At 35.4% G+C, this 16,358-nt stretch overlaps 1 protein-coding gene across 1 annotated transcript in view; it reads right to left on the minus strand.

Moving 5' to 3' along the window:
- LOC107708946 (sodium channel protein type 4 subunit alpha A-like) overlaps positions 1-16,358 on the minus strand; it is a 49,676-nt gene that overhangs the window by 6,528 nt on the left and 26,790 nt on the right. The window contains exons 12-25 of the mRNA XM_016513319.1: positions 15,357-15,477; positions 14,447-14,685; positions 13,396-13,569; positions 12,857-13,213; positions 7,706-8,077; positions 6,759-6,885; positions 5,706-5,860; positions 5,368-5,541; positions 5,144-5,266; positions 4,196-4,474; positions 3,767-3,820; positions 1,818-1,955; positions 1,612-1,716; positions 1,191-1,461 (exon numbers count right to left, since the gene is read on the minus strand). Of these exons, the coding sequence (XP_016368805.1) occupies positions 1,191-1,461; positions 1,612-1,716; positions 1,818-1,955; positions 3,767-3,820; positions 4,196-4,474; positions 5,144-5,266; positions 5,368-5,541; positions 5,706-5,860; positions 6,759-6,885; positions 7,706-8,077; positions 12,857-13,213; positions 13,396-13,569; positions 14,447-14,685; positions 15,357-15,477 (2,689 nt within the window). The remainder of the gene's footprint in view (positions 1-1,190; positions 1,462-1,611; positions 1,717-1,817; positions 1,956-3,766; positions 3,821-4,195; positions 4,475-5,143; positions 5,267-5,367; positions 5,542-5,705; positions 5,861-6,758; positions 6,886-7,705; positions 8,078-12,856; positions 13,214-13,395; positions 13,570-14,446; positions 14,686-15,356; positions 15,478-16,358) is intronic.

Genomic DNA, 16,358 nt, shown 5'->3' on the forward strand with positions numbered 1-16,358 from the left:
TCTCTTTCTCATATTACTCTAAGCTCCAGCAATGGACTGTTACAATTATACACTTATTTTCACATAGCTATGAGAAGCGTTAAACATGGTGCAGTTGCCGTACTGTATTAAAGCTTTAATCAAGATAAAACCCTATATTAAAATCTAACATAAGCAGTAGCATTTACAAATAACAGCGTATCTAAAAGTATGAGACAACAACAAGCAAAAAACATAGGCCTACCATTAAAAGCCGTGCTTGCACAGGTTCTGCACGATTCTCTTCAATAATATCCTCTGCTTCTTAATCGGGCTCAAACTGATAAGCGATATTAACGACACTGTTGTTTACAATACAACCGGAGCACATGCCGCTGAGGTGAGGGGCGGGACGTTTTTAGATGCGCACTAGAGGCGGTTTAGCCAATCACAACACACTGGGCTAGCTAACCAATCAGAGCCCATCGCCTATTTCTGAGGGAGGGGCTTCATAAAAGAAGGAAATGATCAGCCCGTTTCTCAGAGAAGGGACAGAGAGGTGTGGAATAAAGGTAAATTATGTGAAAAATAAAGTGTTTTTTAAAAAAACGAAGCATTAACACATGTTAGACTGCACCCCATAAACACAATCAAGCCTAGAAAAACCCAGTGAACCACCCCTGTAAGACTTATTTTCACATGGTTCTTTGCACAATACTATGTTATGACCCTAAAACTCTTTTACCACAGTGTATGATTTGTAAACTAATACATTTTGATGTCTGCATCACATAACCAGCTTCATATGAATGGCTTTTCTGATGTAGTAAACTTGCTAACAGGTAGCGCACCTGGTAGCATTGCACTCAAGTCACAATAAAAGAGCTCAAAGACTTAGAAGCAAGATAAAATTGCATGGTTTCTTCAGCAAATGCATTTTTATCTCACATTTGCTTTTGCTAACACTATCGGTTAGGTTTAGAGTAAGTTAGGTTTTGTTGTACGTGGTATTATTTTCAAACACGATAGAGCATTAAACATTTTAGCGCCACGCACTGGACATTTCATTTCAGAACTGCAGCAAAACGCATAACAACCAACGTAATAAATCATTTCCAGATTCACATTTATTTTTGGATAAAATTGAACACGCTCTTAGCATCATTCACTGGACATTTCACTTTGAAGGAGAAACATAATATAATTTTGCAGAAATGTTATTCTACACTTACCTGCTACAGAAAGGATGACCACAACAAAATCAAAGACGTTCCAGCCAATAGTGAAAAAGTAATGTCTGAGGGCAAACATCTTAAGTACGCATTCTCCTGTGAAGACTACGATGAAGACCAAATTGATCTGATACAGGATATCTTCTTTCTCAGCACTCTGGTCATCTGTCTCTATCATCATGGTCACCATATTGAGGCAGATAAGCACCATGATAAAGATGTCAAAGAACTGTTTTGTTATGAAGTCAAACACCACACCCTGGATCTCATTCTGTTAGGAGAACAATGTAGTGGATTAGTTTTTTAAAAACTCAAGAGATCTAATGCTGATATTCCAATAAAACATTTGTTGACAGTCAATTAGATGTTATGGTAAAAAAAAAAGCAATGGAAGAATCAATGTATGTCAAATGGTTCATACTGATGGCCGAGGGATGGGTTTCACAGTTTTTTTGGAACCCAACTTCTTCATGGCATTGTAGTACTTTTTTTGTTCCTCTGTCATGAAAATGTCTTTCCCTCCAAAGTGCAGAAGAAACAAATATTAATTATTCTTTCTGGTAAAGAATGATCCAAATGTACAGCACAAATTAAAATAATTTGTTTAGTTAAAAAAGATATGCTTATCTTGGACTTTTGCTGATTGAAGTTGTCAATGATGACACCAATGAAGAGGTTGAGAGTGAAAAAGGAGCCAAAAATGATGAAAATAACAAAATATAGGTACATGTAAAGGTTGATCTCATATGATGGCTGCTCTTCCACCTAACAGAAAATAATCAATGAATGCCACAATAAAAGTAAGTTACACTAAGTAAGTTTTTAAATTCTAAACAGAAATAAGTCAGATTATTTAAAGTGTCCCTATTATGCCATTTTAAGGCCCCTAATATTGTTTTGGGAGTCTCCTACAATAGGTTTACATGCATGCAAGGTAAAAAAACTCAAAATTTGCATTTTATATCACCTAATTTTCCAACGATCCTAAATTAGTTCAAAGCAGTTATAAGATTCAGTCCCTCTAAACCCCTCTTTACTGCACGTCGTAAACGATCGCCCATTGCCATAGTTGCGTATTTTGAATGCTCGATAGAAAATATAAACATCTATTATTTATCATACTTACAGGTTATGATTTAGTGGAGCCAGCTGATCCAAATAAACTGGGTACTGAGCCTTCTTTCAAGAGCAAGCGTTTTGTAAATCCCGTGTTGAACTCGCCAAGATTAGAGAAGCAGTCGTCAGTAAAATGACGGGAAAATGACAAAAAAAAGTTTGGGGTTGTACTGCTGTGGTACAGTGAAAAAAAAATTAACCACTGATTCTTTGCAGCCTAATCTTTCGGAAGTGAAAATAAAACAAATTTACTTTCACAGCATAGGATGATTCTCGGCATGAACAAGCTACAGTGTTTGAGTTTGAGGGCGGGTCAAGTTGTAGAACATAGGCGGGCATTATGCAAGTGTGTTATGTGTAGCTGTCACAGAAGTGGGATTCAAATTACTGACGTCTCGTTTAGGCTGTTCAGAGTCGATTCTTTCTTTTGGGAGATAATGACTATATTTACCGTGCACCTTCGGCTTTACAACTTTGCAGATTGTTTACATTCACATACAGCTACATTACACACTGCATGAAAGGCTATATTCGAAATGGCATAATAAGGGCACATTTAAAGGGGACATCGGATGCCCATTTTCCACAAGTTGGTATGATTCTTTAGGGTCTTCATGAAATGTCTGAAACATAATTTGGTTAAGATTCCTCAATGGTCGTGTAAAACAACACCTTTTTTTGCCCTTTTTTTTTTAACAAAATCAGCTCTGTTCACAGCGACTCGTTTCGAAGCATGTCTCTTTAAATGATAATGAGCTACCGCTCACCTCACCCCTCTCTTCCATGGGGCGTGTCGACACAAGATGTGTGAATTGCTGCCTTGGACTCCGTATATGGCTCGGAGGTGGTCTTATTCAAATAGCTAGCTAGCTATCTACATAGAACCCGGCTGCAAATTGAAACAGCTCGCGTGATGACACAGTTTCAGACGCATAACTGGCTGCGTGTTTTCTTTTCAGCTTTTCTGAGCTGGCAGACATGCCAGAAACCAAACTAATTGCAAAAAAAGCTAAAAACGTGAAAATTTCATCCGATGTCCCCTTTAAGAACTGATTGTTATTAAAATAAGCTGTTGAACAGGCAAGTCATTATTCATTTTATTAATCTTTACCTCCACTACAGAACTCAAATCAATGGCACAACTTTGATCTCATGATGTTTGGATATGAGAACCAACAAAATTAGATTTTACTGAGGTTTGGAAAGACATGAAGATGAGTATATGATGGAGGAATTTTTATCGACTATTCAAATTTGTTTGAGAAATTTGTTCATGAATTTGACACCACATTGCACTGTTCGTCTTTGTATACAATCAGCGAGGACAACATAACAGAAAGTTGTGCTGACTATTAATTGTGAACTCGCAACGTGTGCATATACGACATTAGATGTCTTCATTCAACATATAGAATTGCATGGTACCAGTTGAACAGGTGGAAAGATTGTCATTCACATACCTCTCTAGAATCCACTGCAGCATACATGATATCCATCCAGCCTTTAAATGTGGCCTGTGTGGAGAGAAGTACTTTCTGAATATCAGTGTGTCGTGTAAAACCCATTTATTGATTATGCATTTGTACTGAATTACCTCTGTGTCCTCTGATGCATAAAAAGGAAAGGACATGAAAATACATTCACTGCCTGTCTGTATGCTTATATGCTTCAGTGTCTGCACTGAATTTCTCTCTTCTTTTTTTTTTTTTTTTTATACATATTTTTTAGCTTAGATTCAATAAATGCTCACTTTATTCTTTTGAGTTCTGAATTTGCTTAATCTTTGTTTCCTTCGAAAGATCAAGCAAAATTCATCATGATATGACTGTTTATGGTTGCGTGTGTACCATATGTAATATACCGAACTCTACAAGTCATGAGAAACGTACAATTTGAAGTAGAGAGAGGTAGCCGGTTCCCACGTTGTCATAGTTGACCTTCACATTGACCCAGCGCGCCTCATTGGTGTACATCAGTGCCATACAGTCACTCATGTTGTTGACCACATCCATCGGGATGCGTTCCTCCGTAGTGGTGTTGACGCAGTGGTAGAACTTTCCAGCAAACAGATTGACTCCCATTATGCTGAAGATGAGCCAGAATATCAGACACACCAGCAGCACATTAAAAATAGAGGGAATGGCACCAACCAGTGCATTCACTACCACCTGTATGGGACATAAACACAATCATGAATTAGAGACAAATGAGTAATCGATATTTGTGCAAATATTTATTTTCACTTAACTTAATTTAAAGACATTTCACTCAGAAATGTTAAAAACGTACAGTGTGAAGCTGATACTTAAATGAGGTAAAATATTCTGTCCTTCAGGATGAATAAAGAAAATATGCTTCTAACAAAAATAAGGACTTATTGTTATAGCTCTTAACTTTTCAAAACACTTTTTAATTATTTTTTTCCCTAATCTTTAGAAGTGTTAAAATACTAAATATGAGTTTCTAACTTCCCCTTTCCTGCTTAAACTGTGAAAATTAAAAAAAAATTCTACTTTGAATCATATTGCCAATCATTTGGTATATATGTGGATATTTTTTGTGACAAATTCCCAATACTGCTATCATTATCATCCAACCAAACCTTTTATTGACTGCTTGCTAACTTGTTGTGTAAGCAAGTCCAAACAAATATTCCTTAAAAAAGTGGAAAATGGAATTACCAACATATGCCATTAGAAAAATTAAACATCAAAAATCAACACTATCACATAATATATCAAAATCCAATTAAAGGTTAATCAAGGTCAACTTCTGATCTTTATTCCAATCGAAAAATCACTCACAAATACATAAACGAAGACAGAGTCATTCCTTACCCTCATTCCCTCAAATCTTGACAGAGCTCGAAGGGGTCGAAGAGCCCTGAGTGTTCTAAGAGATTTGATTGGTCCCAGCTCAGAATATCCCATTAAATTGGCTGTTAAACTGACTAGCGACACCTTGAATAAAATAGCAGGTGAAAAAATCAATACACACAGACTTGTCTTTGTATTTGCTTATAAGGGTAAAGCTTTGGCAAAAGTCAAAAAAGTAAACTCACATCCACAATGAAGAAGTCCAGCCAGCACCATGCATTAGTGAAGTAGGTTTTGAAACCATATGCCACCCACTTCAGTAACATCTCCACTATGAAAATGTATGTAAAGACTTTATCAGCATACTCCAGGATAGTCTTGATCACTCTGCGGCGCTCAATGTTGATATCCTCAAAAGCCTGACAGAATAAAAAAAAATCAATGCATTAAACATGAATGGATTTATATGTTCCTATTTCAGTACAATGAAATAAAAAAACAGCAGATTTAATATTGCACACATGTAATAACGTAACTAGAGTGCAGAGTTTACTAAGCATTGGCTCAGTATTGACAGACACACCAGTGCTCCACTGCTAAGGAGGATCATAAAGATGATGAACGTCTCAAAGTAGTCATGCTCAACGATGGTGAAGCATGTTCTTCGAAGGTTCCACCACTTTTTCCCCCATCCTTCTGTGATGTCTACATTCAAACATGTAAATCGCTTAACACAACCTAAGTAAAAAGAGAGAAAAATAGATTTTTCTGGCCTTGAAGTGATGCCATGAGCGTTAACATTCATAATGAAGGAAAATGAATGCTCACCTTCTGTGAAACAGGACTCTGGCTCTTCAGGCTCTGGTTCTTCTTCCTCTTCGGGCTCAGGCTCAGGTTCTGGAGGCCGGTAGTCCACTGTGCTACAAACTGAAGAGTCTTCATCATTAAGAGTGGCCTGTGCAGCAAGAGATGTAAAGAAATGAGAGAGAAGGAAAAACAAATGTGAGGGGAACATATATATAATACTTTTTATATTATAAAAATTTTAAATACATAAAACACTGGGTAATAGGGTATATTTACTAATTACTTATATACATATATTTCCCATGAATTATTAACATTTTTTTAAATACATTCTTTTATAATAAATTTGCTGAGGGTTGAATGATTGAGCCTGATGAATGCAGTAGATTTGTGTAAAAAAATCATAAAAATTAAATAAAATGATTTACTTAATTATGTTTAAATGTGTTACATTTATAATCTGGTGTCACAATTTTATGAATGTTTTGTTATTTCAATTAGATTTGCTACAATGAATTAGAAAAGAACTGAACAGATAATGTCAAAATGATGATGTATTACTTTATTTAACACTAGGGTGGGACAGGCCAAAATCACAATTTTAAGGGGGAAATAAAGACATTTAATGTGTTTAAAACGAAAAAAATAAAAAGTATTATTATTATTTATTTATTTTTTTACTTTACTAATTTTAGTTTGATTTTAAAGGTTTATCTACATGTAAATCGCTTAACACAACCTAAGTAAAAAGAGAGAAAAATAGATTTTTCTGGCCTTGAAGTGATGCCATGAGCGTTAACATTCATAATGAAGGAAAATGAATGCTCACCTTCTGTGAAACAGGACTCTGGCTCTTCAGGCTCTGGTTCTTCTTCCTCTTCGGGCTCAGGCTCAGGTTCTGGAGGCCGGTAGTCCACTGTGCTACAAACTGAAGAGTCTTCATCATTAAGAGTGGCCTGTGCAGCAAGAGATGTAAAGAAATGAGAGAGAAGGAAAAACAAATGTGAGGGGAACAATGCAGAGTATTAAAGTAATGTTTCCTGATATTTTGAGACAAAAGAGTTTGAAGTGTTGGCACTTGTGATAATTTAATTTCTAGCAATAAACATTAAACAAAAATCATTGAATTAAATTTATATATATATATATATATATATATAATACTTTTTATATGATAAAAATTTTAAATACATAAAACACTGGGTAATAGGGTATATTTACTAATTACTTATATACATATATTTCCCATGAATTATTAACATTTTTTTAAATACATTCTTTTATAATAAATTTGCTGAGGGTTGAATGATTGAGCCTGATGAATGCAGTAGATTTGTGTAAAAAAATCATAAAAATTAAATAAAATGATTTACTTAATTATGTTTAAATGTGTTACATTTATAATCTGGTGTCACAATTTTATGAATGTTTTGTTATTTCAATTAGATTTGCTACAATGAATTAGAAAAGAACTGAACAGATAATGTCAAAATGATGATGTATTACTTTATTTAACACTAGGGTGGGACAGGCCAAAATCACAATTTTAAGGGGGAAATAAAGACATTTAATGTGTTTAAAACGAAAAAAATAAAAAGTATTATTATTATTTATTTATTTTTTTACTTTACTAATTTTAGTTTGATTTTAAAAGGTTTATCTAGCATAACTAATAGTAGTTTTCTCACCATAGAATACATGGGTAATGGTACACAACTGTACACATTATTCTAGATAATGAGGTAGGCAGAGAGAGCGGATAGGTTGTTGTTTTACCTTTCCATCCTCCTCATCAGAAGATTCATCTGAGTCCTCATCCTCTTCAACATCAGACTCACAACGAGCAATAGGTACAGTCAGTGTTGGAGGCAAACAGTTGGTCAAGCCATCTGCCATTTTCCCCTCATCCAGGTGGTTTATAGCATACAGTTCTATGTCTCCTTCCCCTCCTCCCTCATTATTGTCAGGAGGTTTCTTTCCTAGAATCTTTCGCAACATACTGACGATGAGGGCTTTGAGCCAATCCACACCCCTGGTGATGCGACCAATGGCAATCTGAAGGTTGTTCATCTCACCATCATCATCACCTCCAGACAGGTTATCCCCGCTGAAGGAGCTGAGCAGCAGGGCCAGGAACAGGTTCAATACCTGAGAAGTACAGGTCAGAATGAGGTTGGCAGGTTGAACACATATAAGGCATTCCTGTAGCTCAAGTGGTAAACGTGTACACACTTGCCATGCTACAAGTTACCTATAATTTAAGCTACTCTTTTAAAAAAGAGACCAATTAAATATTTAAATGAATATTTATTTAAAAAAGAAGACCTAAATGCTAAGCAGTAACTAAATTAGGCGACTCATTTACTGAAAAAACAAATTCACTACAAAGATTCAGATTTTCCAATGCAACATAACAAAGAGAAGATCATTTATGAGATATGAGATTGTATTTACAGCTCTTTTAGCTGCAAAGCTGTGTTAAATGTGTTACATTTAAAACAGTGATGAAGCTCTGGAAAAATGACCGTTGTATGAAAACAGTTGTCCCACACTGAAAAAAATGATTTTCTAGAGATTACGGTTTATAAAGTTTTAAATATGGATATTTTTCTTACACTAATGCATTGATTCGCTTCAGGAGGCCTTTATTAACCCCCTGGAGCCACGTGGAGTACTTTTTATGACGGATGGATGCACTTTATTGAACTACTGAAACTCAACAGCCATTCACTGCCATTATAAAGCTTGGAAGAGCAAGGACATTTTTTTATTATAACTCAGACTGTATTTGTCTGAAAGCCTTAAGTCATATACACCTGGCTTGAGGGTGAGTAAATCATGGGGTAATTTTCATTTTTGGGTGAACTATCCCTTTAAAGCATGTATTAATCTTATTTAATGTTAATGTTAACATTTACTAATACATTACTAAAATCAAAAGTTGTACCGGTAAATATAAATATTAAATACCGCTAACATGAACTAACAATGAAGGGTTTTAATTTTTATTAACTAACATTTACAAAGGTTAATTAATACTGTAACAAATGAATTGCTCATTGTTAGTTAACGTCAACTAATGGGAACGTATTAAGTGTTACCAATACATGTTTAGAATTTTTTTTTTTTTTTGCTGTGTAGTGACATACTACTAAAAATTCTGCTACACTGAATACACATATTCAGCTTGGTGCAAAATTTCAGTGTTATATAGTGATATAAGTGAACATAATATTAGATAACATCATTCAAGATTCAGTAATAAAAGCTAGTTTCACAAATAATTGGTTCCCAAGTTATACACAGCCAGGAACAGGTTTAGGTCCTGTCGTAATGAAGTTTCAATAAATATTATGTCGTCTGGAAGCCTGGGGCAGGGATGCTATCTTTAGGGTTGATGCACACTAGACATAGCACATAGTTACAGCAGCCATGGCTGGCCTCATTTATCTCACACTTGGGCACAGACTGAGAAATATAGAAAAGAGACCAGGCACAATTTTATGTAGCTAAAATTACATAATTCCATGGAGAAAGTTGTAGGACATCATTTCATGAGAATGAAGTCAGGTCATTTCAACTTCATCAATTTTTGCTCACATCACAATATGGTACAATAAATTTTGTAATATTACTTTTTCCAGCAATTCAGTACTTAAATATATCTTTGACACTGGGGATATTAATTGAATCAGGGTATGCGGGGGTATTTAAAGCTCATGGCCAAAACAAAAATACATCATTGCCAATTAATCCTCCTTAGTCAAGTTTCTCAATGCTATATTAATCGTAACAGAGTCATGATACTATAATAATAGCCCTGCAAATCAAAGCACACATTATTTGGCACTCAGTCACAACCTAGTGCAAAATGCCCAGACCATTTGACAACATATCAGCCTAATGTATGAGATACATCAAGCTTCCTGAGAAACACAACAGTGTGATTTTCACATTGCACATCAGAGCTCAATGCCAAATGAGGCCTCTGATATTTGGTTTCCCATCTTACACTCCTCTAGCCTACTTTTTTTTTTTCATCCAGCCCACTAAACTTAAGAGTGCAGATGCAACTCATGTCAATACTGATGCTCTACGTACTGTATATGATTTCATTGCTCTCCATCACGAGGAATTATTCTGCTGGTTTTGCTTCAGGACCCTCTGGTTAGGCTTAGTAAACCATTTTAACATGCAAATAACATGCAAATGTTAAAAAAAAGAAAACAAGAAAGAAAAAAATCCTCAAATTTAACCATTTAACATTGGAATTATTTATAATTAATTTATAATTATGTACACACATTTTTGGTTTATTTGACTTTTGATCCCACTTTATATTAAGTGGCCCTAATACCTGTGTACTAACATAGTAACTAGATGTGTACATAGTATGTAACCACAGTGTAAGTACACATTGGTACATAGTATCTACAGCTGTAATGTTTGTGTAACTACACACATGTAACAACCCACTGAATGGTATGTGTAAATACAAATGTGTAACAGGACATTGGTAACCACTCTTTTTGGTAATGAAAGTACAAATGTGTAACAGGATTAGCAGCACTTTTTGGTAAAGAAAGTGTTACACTTTATATTAAGTAAACAATTCCTATGGATTTACCATGTAATTACTCTGATGTTACACAGCAGCGGCCAGTAAGTTAGGCTTTGCATATAAATTGTGGTTGGTGTCCAGAATGTTACACTTTATATTGTGGACAGTTCCTGAGGAGTTACCATGTAAGTACACTGGTATTACAGTGGTGCACCAAATCCACCAACTTGAGATCCAACTCCCCACCCCCTGGATCAAATTGTTCCAATTACTCTTATACATATTGTTGTTACAAAATGTAGTTATATATGTCCTGTTACACATTTGTACTTACACAAACCATTCAGAGGGTTGTTACATGTGTGTAGTTACAGAAATATTACAGCTGTAGATACTATGTACCAATGTGTACTTACACTGTGGTTACATACTACGTACACATCTAGTTACTATGCAAGTACACAGGTATTAGGGCCACTTAATATAAAGTAGGACCTGACTTTTTGACTGGATCTTTCCAAATGACAGATTGATTTTTGCCAAAATATGGTACAGTTTGACACATTTGACAAGAACAATTGACAATGATATTTATAATGTTACAAATGATTTCTATTTCAAATTAATGCTGTATTTTAGAACTTTCTATTCATCAAAGAATCCTGAAAAATCATGGTTTCCACAAAAATATTAAGCAGCACAACTGTTTTCAATAATGAAAAATGTTTCTTGAGCAGCAAATCAGCATATTAGAAGGATTTCTAAAGGATCATGTGACACTGAAGACTGGAGTAATGATGCTGAAAATTCAGCTTTAAAAAATATATTCAAATAGAAAACTGTTACTTTAAATAGTGATATTTCACAGTATTACTATTTTTACAGTATTTTTGATCAAATAAATGCAGCCTTGGTGAGCAAAAGAGACTTCTTTTAAAAAACATTTAAACTCCAAACTACTGAATGGTAATGTATGGTCAGTTGCATTTTATTATTTGCATTTATCATTGTTTTGGGTCACGGCTCATTAGTTACTGTATAAAGTATAGGTGAGGAGCTGGCACATGAATCTTCAGCTCCTGCTGCTGTGTTTCTCAGCTGTCCGTGTTTGTTTCTTGTGTGCCAAGACACTCACTTGAGCTGCATCTCAGCACACAGCCAAGATCAAAACCACTGTTTGCTGGCTCCAGTCATACGATGTACGAAGTGCAGGAGAGTGTAACCATATGAAGAATATGTATGTGTGCGTGTGAAAATGTATGTTAGCCATGGGCCATGTTGAGTAATGATGCTTTTGTTAGCTCGCTAAGATAGGCCATTTCCTTTTCTCACTATGTATAACCTGAGAGGAAGTGTATTCAGTCAGCAGTTCCAGTATGGTAATTATGTGCACAGCTGCATCTCCTTGATCTGTATCAACACGTGAAGTGAGCATGCTAGTTTTCACTTAAAAACAACAATGACAGCTTCCTATATGGAAACACTAATTCTTAATAATAATGCTGCTGAAATCAGATCATATTTAATCATTTATTTCACATTGCAATGTTCTTAGTTGCAGGGTTAACTAAAATTAAAACCATTTTTGTTACTTGAAATAAAATAAATGTTAACTGAAATAAAATACAATATAAAAACTTGTTTATTTTTTTATTTTAAGTAATAATAAAACTAAAACAAAATCAACTAAAACTAATAAAAAATAGAAAAAACAAAACAAACATGAAAACAAAATTAAAATAAAATCTAATTCAAAATATTAACAAAAACTCTAATAGTATATCAATGCTACTAAAATAACACTGCTTAGTTGTTTGTGATATTTATTGAAGTCCAGCACTATAGGGTGCCTTGAATATGAAAGTTTAAATGTTATGTCTAATTAACACCTGGTTACTCAGAGAAATCAGACGCTAACTGCTGTGCCACCTGAATGTCAGCAACAGTCAGCCTGCCATCAGCTGTGCTGAAAATCCTTTGGGTTTGGCTTGGTTGCTATGCTAAATCTTCAGATCAGTACAGCTTCAGGGTAACAGTTATAAAGATTAACAGCTTAGCAGTGACAGCAGCTGTCTAATGATAATAGCGCTCCCTTTGAGTGTGAAAGAAAATAGTAACATAGAGCTGCGCTGCACTAAAAGCTTTAGAAGTTCTTGCTCATGCAGCGTACTGCAAAAAAAAAAAGATTTTCTTCCCCAGTATTTTTGTCTTGTTTTACAGTACAATGTACTCGATTTAAGAATATTGAGATATTTGTACCGGAAAACACGACATCACATACAAATTCACCAAATCAGCAAAGTTGAGTGTTTTTCTCCCATAATGTTTGACTCTTATTGTGTTACTACAATATCAGCTTCACTTACCACAAGGTTTCCAATAACCATGACCATCATGAAGACTATCAAGCACATGCTCGCTCCCGCCACCTCCATGCAGTCCCACATGGTCTCGATCCACTCTCCACACAAGATCCGAAAGACAATGAGGAAAGAGTGGAAGAAGTCGTTCATGTGCCAGCGGGGCAGCTCGCAGTCCTGAGAGATCTTACAAACGCATTCCTTGTAGCTCTTGCCAAAAAGCTGCATGCCCACCACGGCGAAGATGAAGACGATGATGGCCAGGACAAGTGTTAGGTTCCCCAGGGCACCTACTGAGTTGCCAATGATCTTGATCAGCATGTTAAGGGTTGGCCAAGATTTAGCCAGTTTGAAGACACGTAGCTACTTCCAGCACATCCGTCAGAGATGGGCACAAACACACACATACCGTGAGTGACACAATAGCATACAAAATTAAACCACATACCATTTTCATTTCTTAAATTCATGCATTTTACAGAGAATATAAATCACGCAAACCATAAAACAATGAAACAGATTGAGGGGTTGAGATTCAGACTTACCAAACGGAAGGACCTGAGAACGGACAATCCCTGAACATTGGCCAGTCCCAACTCTACCAGGCTGAGGGTTACAATGATGCTGTCAAAAATGTTCCAGCCCACCTGGAAGTAGTAATAGGGGTCCATAGCTATGAGCTTGAACACCATTTCAGCTGTGAAGATTCCTGTAAATACCTTGAAGAATAAGATTTAATGTGATGTGAGATAGTCAGTTTAAGGCTACTAATAACCTGAATTAATGGCAGGCCAGTTAAAACCTGTTAATCATGCTTTGCTGTTATTTAAAGTTACAGTTACTTTTTCCTGATGCTAATGTACTTAAATGACTTTTTTTTTTTTTAAATAAGAACGCTTTTGTGTAGAGCTGTGCAAGGATATGCTTTCTAACGCAAGCCCAGAAAGAGAAAAAACAGTAATACTTTGCAATAAGGCCACTTGTTACAGTTAATGCATTAGCTAACATGAAATAACAACGAGCAATAGAGTTTTCATTTGATACAGTATTAATAAATCTTTGTTAGCATTAGTTAATTTAACGTTAGTTCATGTTAGCTCAGGTCAATGAAAAACTATTAACAGAAAACTTTTGATTTTCTAATGTATTAGTGAATGTTGAAATTAACATTAACTAGGATTAATACATGCTTTAGAAGTATTTTCATATTAATGTTAACAAATGGAACCTTATTGTAAAGTGTTACCAAAATGCACTTATGCAATGTATTACAGTTGCTGTTTACACAGTGCTTGTTATTTTGTTAAGCTTCATATTGATTTGAGGTTCCATTCTGATTTATGCTGGTTTGGTGCCGATCTCCCTGATTTTCTTTTTTTTTTGTTGGTTAACCAGCATGGCTCACACGACACAACCAGAGCCGTCCTTAGGGGGGTGCAACGCGGGACCCGCGTCAGCTAAGGACGGCCCTGGACACAACCATATTTTTTCAAGACACAACTTGCTATGCTATACATTTTAAACTGGGTAAATACTCAAGATTCATATTTTGACAGTTATTTGACAATAAACCATAAGAATTGATGTAACACTAACCAAGTTGCCCACTAAGAGAACATGTTCGAAATCCGGACTCATGGGGTAGTGCTCCATGGCCATGAAAAGTGTGTTGAGCACAATACAGATGGTGATACCTAGATCCACAAATGGGTCCATCACTACAAAATGAACCCACTCCTTAAATATGATCCAGGGAGTGCAGCAGTCCCATTTAAAGAAAATATCAGCAAACTTATACCAGCCAGGGGGACAAGGCCTCTGAGCATCTTCCAAATCTAGGGAGACAAAGAGAGATGGAAAACAATATCTGGACAGTTTTCGTTTACAGTGAGCAGTGAATGAACACCGGCAGAGTGACAGCAACAAGTTCTGTCTGTCTAAAGTCAACCCATGGCTCTGAAATAGCCCAAAGATTAGCACCACTCAGATGAAGTTAACAGGTTTTTCTCCACACACAATGTACCTGACCTTTGCTTAGGATAAATCTCTATCTCCAGGACAACAGACACTCTCAGGCTGTTCTGTAAGACCATGGTTCAATAATCTAGGAAATTGCACTTTAAATAAAACTTCAGGGACATACAAACTGCCTGTCTAATCCCACTGCATTTACATCCCCACTACTAGGACTTGACAACAAATAGTTGTGGGTATTCAGCATGTCTTTGATCATGTCATGGCTATAAATGCATTTACTGTTGGGCCTGTGTAGTTCATGGCAATATTAATAATTGATGTCTGATTTTAAGCATATTTTTGTTTACTTTTGTATGCCAAACAATTTTGGTCCTGATATTCTGGAACATCTGGAGAAGCACAATAAATGGAAAAACTCAAGTTTTTTAGACATGCTCCTTAGTGGCAAAGCTACTTAATAAGGTATCCAAATGAACATCCTTTTAATTTGCAGTTAATAAGCCCTCGAGGACTTTCTTCCAGCTAGTACCCTCCATAGTTGCAGTGACCACACTGATAGCACTAGCTGTTCTCTTTGAGAGTTTGGGCTCATCCAGGTACTGCATGCTGTGTTTGGAGCTCATGGACTTGTGGTCCTCTTCAGCTGATAACTGGAGGATAAATGAAACAGTGCAGATGTCATCATAATGACAAAACATGGTAAAAGCTTTTTAAACTTTGCAAAGATTTCAATTACTAAATGACCAGAAAAGAGACTTATTTACTATTCAGTTATTACAATGAGCTCATAATGAATCTGAACAAATACTTCTAGTCTGTGCATGCATGTATGCATCAAAAGCTCATTAGATAATGAGAAACATACATTCTGTCAAGTTAAAACTTTTGACTGGATGTGTATAACTAATACACTAATCAGAGGTGTAAAAAGTACTGAGAAATTGCACTTATGTTAAAGTATGTCTACTACTAAACTCTATTTTCTATGTTACTGTATGTCAAAAAAATTTTACTCAATTGAAACTCTAAATACCTACCCCAAAAAGTGAAAGTAAAAAAGTATCCACATTTAATCGTACTGGTCAAACTTTAGTTTGGGGACCAATTCTCACTATTAACTAACTATTAACTATGACTTTTGCCTCAATAAACTCCTAATTTATGGTAGTTGTTAATTTTAGGTATCGGTTAGGATTAAGGGATCTAAGATATGGTCATGCAGAATAAGGCATTGATATGTGCTTTGTAAGTACTAATAAAACAGCCAATATGCTAGTAACATGCATGCTAATAGGCAACTACTTAATAGTGAGAATTGGTCCCTAAAATAAAGTGTTACCATTGTACTCAATTATTAAAAGGTTGAAAAATTCAAAACTGTGTAAAGAAACCTGTCAAAATGTACTAAAACTCTATTTTCAAAAAAAAAAAAAATTAATATTCTGAAACCTGTTACCTGAGTATTTTCAGCAGATGATTTTACAGTGATTTAACATTTGAATATAGTGATTTTTAGACTAATAATAAAGAC

The sequence above is a fragment of the Sinocyclocheilus rhinocerous genome, unplaced genomic scaffold, assembly GCF_001515625.1.
Source record: "Sinocyclocheilus rhinocerous isolate Xijiao unplaced genomic scaffold, SAMN03320098_v1.1 scaffold24, whole genome shotgun sequence".
Classification (NCBI taxonomy): domain Eukaryota; kingdom Metazoa; phylum Chordata; class Actinopteri; order Cypriniformes; family Cyprinidae; genus Sinocyclocheilus; species Sinocyclocheilus rhinocerous.